At 45.5% G+C, this 10,380-nt stretch overlaps 1 protein-coding gene across 4 annotated transcripts in view; it reads left to right on the forward strand.

The window, feature by feature from the left end:
• nphp4 (nephronophthisis 4) overlaps positions 1-10,380 on the forward strand; it is a 161,331-nt gene that overhangs the window by 39,794 nt on the left and 111,157 nt on the right. For all 4 annotated transcript variants that reach the window (XM_032519956.1, XM_032519960.1, XM_032519959.1 and 1 more), the window contains exon 7: positions 1,240-1,376. In XM_032519956.1, coding sequence (XP_032375847.1) covers positions 1,240-1,376 — 137 coding nt within the window. The remainder of the gene's footprint in view (positions 1-1,239; positions 1,377-10,380) is intronic.

A 10,380-nucleotide genomic window follows, 5' to 3' on the forward strand; every position in this document is an offset into this window, starting at 1 on the left:
GGAAATATTTTCCTTTGACATTGATCCAGTATTAAACAGGATCGCTGCAGTCGGCAGCAGCAAAGCAAGCTACAATGTAAGTTAATAGTTAATTGTTCAACTTTTTTTTACGTTCATAAAAGTGCTTGTTTTGTTACCGACAGACTCAGATTAATATTCAAAGTGTCTGACAACATTATGGAAAGGATTTCTAAGGTATTCTAACAACCTTTCTGTTTAAGATTAAGATCCTTTTTTAAAACATAAAAAGTCTGCGAAATTGCGTTCGCTAAACCCACCAGATGCATGTAAATAATCAGTAATTTTAGCATTGTAAAATATGGCATTCTAAAACATTTCTGAGGTCTGACCAGCGCTTGCTCTGGCTGTCATGAGCCTGTGCGTGTAGGGTGTGCAACTACAGGCCGCGTTTGGTCAAGGTTTTCTTTCTTTTGTTCCAATTTCGGGTCTGTCAGTCAAAGTGACAACCGGGGACAGATAGATCCAGCCAAGGACAAGCCCCTAAGTTGGAAGGGGTGTGTCTCGATTCTCGGTTTTATTTTGCATATTGTTACAGCCCTATTAAACATATAAACAACAAGATGTCAACCACACATTCTAGAAGTAAATACTACTTGATGTGGAATGGCAGACATATTAAAAAGTAAACCTTCCATGAAACATCAATTGTTTCTGGACACAAATGCTTTGACGCTGATGTTGACACTACTGATATATAAGTATCAAGGAGAAGTTAAGCTCACTTCAGAAGGCGCCTGCATGCACGCACGCACGCACGCACGCACGCACGCACGCACGCATGCACGCACGCACGCACGCACGCACGCACGCACACACACACACACACACACACACGCACAAAATCAGCTTGGCTATAACAGTGTATCAATCCATGTATTTTCCACTTGACCTCTCTTTTTTAGGTTTCTAGAAGAACTTCTTCGGTTCCAGTATAAATGTTCTAGGGTTGATGGAAAATGTCAGGGATCTTTGCAAAAGAGTAACAAAGCAATATACTGAAATATTCTTCACAAGTTGTTTCACACATTTATTACACTAGATGGCTGTTTTCCTCTACAGCAACCCCAAAATAACAGACCTTTTCTGAATTGAAAATAAAATTAATGGACCACATGAAGAGAATGCTCGTTTTAGTACCAGAAGGGATCTTAATATGATATAATCATGTAAATGTCATGGCTTGTTGATATGTTGATTCTATGTTTGTACTGTCATCAGGAGATGCTCTGCTGAAGCCTCATCTGCTCAAAACGCTGCCCTTCACCCTGAACAGACTGACCATCTCCCTCCAGCCGTCCCTGGAGAAGTTTGAGAGCCAGCTGCTGCAGCTGATCAATGCTGACTGTCATAACACAGTAAGGCCAGGCTTCCATAACACACACAACCTTGATAGTCCATGCAATGAAACATTAGGGACAGTTACAGTGTCACGAGATGTGTGCGACCACGTCCAATCACCTTTGGTCCATATTCTCACACAGTGAGTCTACACCTCAGAATGGATGTTCTATTGAGAAAAATCAACTATAGATACACTGTGAAGGGAAATATAGAAGTAGTGTTCATCAACCTACTTCCTTTAAGTGTGTATGGTATACTTACAAGGGAAAAACAAATCCCCTCATAATTTTTTGATATAAATTCACATGCACAATATTGATAGCATCTGAGGTGATTGTTTACTACACTCCTTCAAATTAAAGATGGCCACGATGGCCTTGACACAACTCTACTAAGATTATTCTCTCCAGCTTGATGCCTTTCTTTATCTCACTTTCCTTTCCTTTAGCAAGCACAGTCCCCTTTACAGCTGCCGCTGCAATTTAGGGCACATTGCCTCCCAAACTAAATGGAGCTTATCTATTCTCCTCTTTTTCTCGTCTACAGAAACCCAGATGGTTAACCGTATTTGACAGGTGCAACTATGGACGAGCAATTATTTGTACAGTGGCTTTGCACAGGCCCTATCTGTTCACTTCAGCCTAAGTGAGATGTGTCTTTTGTAGGGAGGAGAATTGATATGACAATGCTGTCATTGGGGTGTTTAGACTATATTGAGTGGAGCAAATGGGAGGCACTAGTGCCTCTGCCTTGTACATTTATACGAAGTGTAGCAAGATGGAATAACTGCAGAAACATTTGTTTTAGATTACCCGCAGGTGGCTTTGGGCTTTACGTGCTTATTTTGATGGATAAGTGAAGAATCAACGCCTTTGCCATTAAAGTGGTTGAAAGTTTCTATAGTAGAGTTAACAGTGAAAGCACTGAAATAATGATTTTTTGACAATTGTGTGGATTTGTAAAATCAAAAGAATAAGATTATGACTCTTCATACTTTTTTAAACAGAATATCAGCAGTTTTAATATTAGAACATTGAAAAAGATTAATTGGGCTTTTACTCCAAAACATTTCAAAAATATTTATTTACTACAGGGAGAACATAGAAAGCTCAAAGCAAACTGTGACCAGTACTAAATGACCTGTGTCACACAAAAAACTCTTCAGCATTTGAAATACAAATTAAAGAAATAAAATGCCGTAATGTGGACTATCTTATGACATTTTACAGCTACTCCAAATACAAAATAATTGAACGTGTACGGGCCTTGCATTCTTTTTATGCTGGTCTATGTGCTCTTCGTCGCCAGCACACCTACATAAAATATTGTTGGTCATTGGTTCATGGTCAGTCTAATCATCATTATTAGTTATGATTTTAGCTGTATTTGTGTGCACTGACACAAATAAAATAAATCAATTGAAGGGGCTTTGTGGAGTTTTCTTGTAAACAAACAATAGTTATGTTCACGTTTAGTGTTACTCACCAAAAAACATTGCGTGTATCCTTCTAAAAGGTCTAAAAGATGTGTTAAGTGCATTGAGAGCACAAAACAAGTATTTTAAATCCAGCCTTGTTTACATCGCTTACAAGCTTGCAGTCTTCTTCCCCGCCATTGATGACACATAGTATTACCCCCACCTGTTGATTAGTCGACTACTGGGACACCATCGGCAGGACTGGATCAATCTAACCGTGTGTGCATGTGCTGTATGTGTCCTTGTGATGATTAACAAAACAAGGACTTTTCATAGAAAAATGGCTGCGTAGCACATCTAGAGGTCTATACACCACAGGGAATTCCCTTTAATTCACTTTAGTATATTATCAAGTGTCCCCGCCTTGGGCCACCATCAGACCCTTATTAGAGGGCGCTCTCCTTCTAGAATTGCCCACAGACCCCTAGGGATGGAGACATTTCTTCAGGGACTAGCAAGCCTATTTGAAATTAGTTATATTCAAAGGGAGGCTTCATGGAGAATCAACCCTCCTTAATGTTCCATGCTGCCATGCACCAGTGCAGCGAGTCCCAAACTGCCGTCATGGCAGAGAAGCAGGAATTTTCTCTGGAAGGGCCCAGTGCAGATTATGTGACCAAAAAAAGAAGAAGGAGAGAGAGAGGAATGAATGCCTTAATAATTAAATGGACACACAAAAATCTAATTGAATAGTTTGCCCTTACATTTGCTGAGGCACATTTTGTACTCCCAAAGGAGTACAAACGCTACTGTCATCCTCAGGACAATGACCATTTAAGCCTCTAGGGGCTGCTAGTGGGGCTTAGCACTTTTGAACTGATCAGGCTTTTGCATTTTTGCAAACAGTTGAAGCCCTTGTAATGGATTATATATAGTACTATTAGTATATAGTGTACATACAATATATTCCATCCATCCATCTTCGACCGCTTATCCGGTGTCGGGTCGCCGGGGCCGCATCCCAGTAGGGGGCCCCAACTTCCCTTCCCGAGCCACATCAACCAGCTCCGACTGGGGGATCCCGAGGCGTTCCCAGCCAGGTTGGAGATATAATCTCTCCACCGATCCTAGGTCTTCCCCGGGGCCTTCTCCCAGCTGGACGTGCCTGGAACACCTCCCTAGGGAGCCCCGAGGCATCCTTACCAAGCCCGAACCACCTCAACTGGCTCCTTCGACGCGAAGGAGCGGCGGCTCTACTCCGAGCTCCTCTCGGATGACTGTGCTTTCCACCCTATCTCTAAGGGAGACCCAGCCACCCTCCTGAGGAAACCCATTTCGGCCGCTTGTACCCTGGATCTCGTTCTTTCGGTCATGACCCAGCCTTCATGACCATAGGTGAGGGTAGACGAAATTGCCCGGTAGATCGAGAGCTTTGCCTTCTGGCTCAGCTCTCTTTTCGTCACAACGGTGCGATAAACAAATGTAATACCGCACCAGCTGCTCCGACCTCCGACCAATCTCACGCTCCATATCCCCTCACTCGCGAACAAGACCCCAAGGTACTTAAACTCCTTCACTTGGGGTAAGGACTCACTCCCTACCCGAAAAAAGCACTCCATCGGTTTCCTGCTGAGAACCATGGCCTCAGATTTAAGGTGCTGATCCTCATCCCAGCCGCTTCACACTCGGCTGCGAACCGATCCAGAGAGTGCTGAGGTCACAGACCGATGACGCCATCAGGACCACATCATCTGCAAAAGCAGCGATGAATCCTAAGCCCACCGAACTGCAACCCCTCCCCGCCCCAACTACGCCTCGATATCCTGTCCATAATATTATAAACAGATTGGTGACAAAGCGCAGCCCTGGCGGACGCCAACCCTCACCTGGAACGAGTCCGACTTACTGCCGAGAACCCGACACAGCTCTCGCTTTGGTCATACGAGATTGGATGGCCCTAAGAAGGACCCCCTCACTCCATACTCCCGCAGCACCTCCCACAGTTTCTCCCGGGGGACCCTTCATACGCCTTCTCCAGATCCACAACACATGTAGACTGGTTGGGCATACTCCCAGGCTCCCTCCAGGATCCTTGCGAGAGTAAAGATCTGGTACGTTGTTCCACGACCAGGACGGAATCCGCATTGTTCCTCTTCAATCAAGGTTCGACTATCGGCCGAACCCTCCTTTCCAGCACCTTGAAGTAGACTTTACCAGGGAGGCGGAGAAGTGTGATACCCCTGTAATTGGCACACCCCTCTGGTCCCCCTTTTTGAAGAGGGGAACCACCCCCCCAGTCTGCCACTCCTTCGGCACTGTCCCAACTTCCACCAATGTTGAAGAGGCGTGTCAACCAAGACAGCCCTCCACACCCAGAGCCTTCAGCATTTCTGGACGGATCTCATCAATCCCTGGCTTTGCCGCTGTGGAGTTGTTTGACTACCTCAGCGACCTCCACCAGGGAAATTGACGATAATCCCCATCCATCCCCAGCTCTGCCTCCACCACAGAGGACGTGTCAGCTGGATTTAGGAGTTCCTCAAGTGCTCCTTCCACCGCTCTATTACCTCCCAAGTTGAGGTCAACAACGTCCCATCCTTACTGTATACAGCTTGGATGAGTCCCCGCTTCCCCCTCCTGAGGTGCGAACGGTTTTCCAGAGCACCTTGGTGCCGACCGAAAGTCCTTCTCCATGTCTTCTCCGAACTTCTCCACACCCCGCTGCTTTGCCTCTGCCACGGCAGAGGCTGCAGCCCTTCGGGCCCGTCGTACCTTGCAACTGCGTCCGGAGTCCTCTGGATACATATCCCGAAGGACTCCTTCTTCAGTCGGACGGCTTCCCTGACCACCGGTCCACCAGGTGTTCGTGGGTTACCGCCCCTTGAAGCCCTAGAACCCCTAAGACCACAGCTCCCCGCGCAGCTTCAGCATGGAAACTTTGAACATTGTCCACTCAGTTCAATGCCCCCAGCCTCCACAGGGATGCACGAAAAGCTCCGCCGGAGGTGTGAGTTGAAAGTCCGTCGACAGGGGCCTCCTCCAGACGTCCCCAATTTACCCGCACTACGCGTTTGGGCTTACCAGGTCTGTCCAGAGTCCTCCCCCACCCCTGACCCCAACTCACCACCAATGGTGATCAGTTGACAGCTCTGCCCCTCTCTTCACCCGAGTGTCCAAAACATACGCCTCAGATCAGATAAAACAATTATAAATCGATCATTGACCTTTGGCCTAGGGTGCTCTGGTACCAGTACACTTTTAGCATCCCTAGTTCGAACATGGTGTTTTTATGGACAATCCATGACTAGCACAGAAGTCCAACAACAAACAACCACTCTGATTCAGATCAGGAGCCCGTTCCTCCCAATCACGCCTCTCAAGTATCCCATCATTGCCCACGTGTGCGTTGAAGTCCCCCAAAACTATGGAGCCCCTACTGGAGCCCCATACAGGACTCCATTCAAGGTCTCCAGAAGCCGATACTCTGAACTCCTGTTTGGTGCATATGCACAAACAACAGTCAGAGTTTTCCCCCCCTCACCCGCAGGCGTAGGGAGGCGACCCTCTCGTCCACCGGGGTAAACTCCAACGCAGCGGCGCTCAGCCGGGGCTTGTGAGTATCCCACAACCCGCCCGCGCCTCACACCGGGGCATCCGGAGTAGGACAGAGTCCAACCCCTATCCAGGAGTACGGTTCCGAACCGAGACTGTGTTAGAGGTAAGCCCCACCAGATCTAACTGGTAACGCTCCACCTCCCGCACAAGTTCCCTCCTTCCCCCACAGAGGGTACGTTCCACGTCCCCAGAGCCAGCCTCTGCCGCCCGGTCTGGTCCGTCGAGGCCCCTGACCTTCGCTGCCACCATATGGCAGCGCACCCGACCCCAGCGGTTCCTCCCACAGGTGGTGACCCATGGGATGAGATGGGGTGCCATGTAGCTTCTTCGGGCTGTGCCCGACCGGGCTCCGTGGCAAACCGCCACCAGGCGCTCGCTGACGAGCCCGCCGTCTGGGCCTGGCTCCAGACGGGGCCCCGGGCCTCCTCCGGGCAGGGTCACTCCCTCTCTTCCTCGGTCTCTCATAGGGTTTTGAACCATTGTTCGTCTGGCCCTCACACTGAGACCACTTTGCCATGGGAACCCTCACCAGGACACAAAGCTCCAGACAACACAGCCCTCAGGTTTCATAGGGACACACAAACCTCTCCACCACGATAAGGTGATGGTTCCCCGGAGAGGTATATTGTCAAAATACAGAGTCAGAGTATATATAGGCATCAATAAAAACAACACTGGCTAGCACCAGATAAACCGAACTGCTTGAAAGAAGTCTCCTGTCTGGCTGATTTAAAAAAAACAACAACAAAAAAACCTTCAGCTCTCCATAGTCACTGCTTTTTTTGGTCCGGATCACAGTTGCAGGCTAAGCAAAGTAGACCAGACATCAGTTTTTATCTACTCTTCCTGGTGGAACCAAAGACATTTCCAGTTGGGATGTATAATCTTTCCAGTGTGTTTTGGGTCTGCCCGCAGTTTTGGGGAAGGTTTCACCATTTTCACGTTATTTTTATTGACGTCCACATGTATTGCATTTGGATTGTCTGGACATTCACTTGTGCAATTATGTGTATTAGTGGGTTGTGACAGCACTTATAATACTGATAATATATTGTACGTGAGCCAGTATCTAATTAAATACAAGCAATGGAAATGAGGCTACAACTTTGTCTTCTTTTTCTAAGGTAGGTGACATGTTAGCATGAATAATTATCTCATCTTGGCATCACAGTTATTATATATTTTTTCTGTCACTTGTGTGATATTCTTTGAAGGTCTTCACAACCAGCCTAAGTTGCGTAGATTAGTTAAATGTTCCAGGCTTTTATAACTTCAGTGGTGTGACGACATTCTCATGTCTGCGAGAGGTGTTAATACATGCAGTCAGCTTGAGTGCAGCTTTTAATTAAAGGGTGCTGGGTGCGTGTGTGCGTGCATGCGTGTGAGGGAGAGAGAGAGAGAGAGAGTGAGAGAGAGAGAAACAGACCGAGAAAGAAAGTTTGTGTGATCCATGTGTGACCTTTAAAAGTGTGACTCCAGCTGGATTGTCATCAAGCTGTCTCGGAAGTGATGCTGACACCTCACCTGCCAACTTAGTTTTACCGTTGTGTGAGGGAATATGAGTATTTCTGTGTGTGTGTGTGTGTGTGTGTGTGTGTGTTTGTGACTCCATGCCGGCATGTCTGTGCTTAAACTGGTATCAAGGCAGAAATGGAGTGAAAAAAATGAAGAGGATTGGGGTGGTGGATGAATGTACAGTGCAGCATGAGACGAATCCTTTATGCTGGCTGCTAGTCTGACATACCGTCTTCACATAATCTCCCCATAAGTATTGCTATTTTTAGCACACAAACTATCACAGTGTGACTCCTTCTTTTAACAGTCCACTTTCCCATAAATCATACAGCCAGTGCCCTAGTTGATGTGCTTTTCATATGAACTACTGTAGCTACTTTCCATAGCTTCATAGTGCACTTAAATGAGCACTAGGCTAATTTGAACTGTGGTTTTAAACGTTTCCGAATGCAATCTCAACCTCCCAGTTTAAAACTCACACTATTTATCATCAGGGTTGTTTTAACAAGTCTGTCTTCCCCAAGGGAAGCTAGAGGACACGTCACCTAAAATTACCTGTATCAACAGTTCACCTAAACCTTAAATAAAATATATACCTCTTGATCAAAGGGCCTGAGATCTTGTCAGAAATGACGTAACATCTTGGTTTGTGATCAAACGACTTGGGAGCACAGAAGACAATGAATAGGAGGAGAGAAACAGGCGGGGACCGATGCCATACCGCAGGCAGAACAAAACGCCTTAGGCTGATTTAATGAATGGAGAAAGAATCTGGCAACAAAGCTCCAGGAAGTTTTCATTTGTCCTAAAAGAAGAAAAACTCACTCAAAGTAGGACTGCCCCTGTGGACGTGGTACTATAAAAAAGACAAAGGAGGTTGTACATTTCTGAAATAGCAGGCGTCTCGCACATTGTTCTCTAAGGACACCGAGTTTGGCTGCACCTCCGATTGTGCCAGCTGAGTGCCTTCTCCTTATCATTATTAGACCTGTAACCACTGTAACTGATGCAGTGCAAAGGAATGTGGTTTAATGCACTCGGCTCACATCAAATATTCATGAAATGCAGGTCTTCATAATGATTGACGATACTATGATTAGACGAAATAGACTGCGACTGGTTATAGACCCTATAAGTCAGAAGAGATAGAGTGCACAGTGGTTGAAGGAGAAGAGATTCATAAACTTTAAAAGTCTGAGTCACTGCTTATTTTCTCTTTTCTTTCCTCTGTTGAAGTAATGTATACAGGGAATCTGACCAAAATGTACAAAAGACCTCTAAGAGATACTTAGGAACACTGTGGGAGGCACAGAGCTGATACCGTATCATTAGGTTCCATCAATCACTAGTGGGAGCTCAACTATTGCAAGTTTTGATTGTAAGTCTTTTTGAAGTCACTGCACCTTTTATCTCAGTAAATGCCAAGTTTCTGATTAAGATTTAAGCAATATTTCAATTTGTGTGATCTATAAAAGGAAGGTTTGTATTTCTCACAAACCCTCGTGTGACAAGGGCTTTTAAAAGTCTAGTGCAAGAAAAATCCCACATCCCGGTGACATGGTAATGTTTAACAAAAGGGAGATTATTCTTCTTTCATCTTAAATATAACTACCACTTGGGAATTCAGCCCTTCCCTTAGGCATGACCCTTTTTATTATCAGAATAAAATAAGATCAACTATATTGATTCTACAGAGGGAAATTAAACTGCCAGGATCAAACCTCATTGATTGCATGCCATCAGGGCCTGCAACATGGGCTCTCAATGCGGGTGCAGGTGCTCAGAAAAAATGGGGTCATTACAATTAAAGTGCTCTTCTGTCACACTAATGTGCACTGTTATTGTTTCTGTTATTGAAAATGTCAATAAATATATCAATAGAAATTTACGCAGGCAAATAGACAAAGTGTAATAAAAATAAGGTGAATTTTATTTTCTATGTTTTCTTTCCACTAGTCTAAAAGAAGACATGCAAAATAGCCCACAGTCTCAAAATTCACCAATGCATGGCTGTAGTGTCTTGCCTTGAGGTTATGATAATGCATGTTTGTGTCCTGTTGGAGTTCATAGTTGGACCATACCAGCATTACGGGTTTCTTTCCAAGTGGAACCAATCAATAATGTGCTTGTGGTGGTTTAATATGAATATGGCGTAAGTTACATTGTGCTTAGGGACAAGTGGTATGAGGAGGGAAATAGGAAGGCAGCAGAATGAGTGTGTTTGACTTAATATTTTTGGTTGTGAATTATGGGAGTGTTTCAGCAGTATAGGGCAATAGTGATTTATCAGTGGAAGCGCTGTGCCAGTTAAAATCTGTTAAGGAGTAGGGGAGTGGGAGGATGAGAGCGGCATGCTAATGATGCTGCCACTGTTTCTTGCCATGGATGACTCACCCTCAATATGGGGGAGCTAAGATCCACTGTGTGGGTAGCAACACATACACACATAAACACACACACACACAAACACA

This window comes from Etheostoma spectabile, chromosome 7, assembly GCF_008692095.1.
Source record: "Etheostoma spectabile isolate EspeVRDwgs_2016 chromosome 7, UIUC_Espe_1.0, whole genome shotgun sequence".
In the NCBI taxonomy this organism is placed as follows: domain Eukaryota; kingdom Metazoa; phylum Chordata; class Actinopteri; order Perciformes; family Percidae; genus Etheostoma; species Etheostoma spectabile.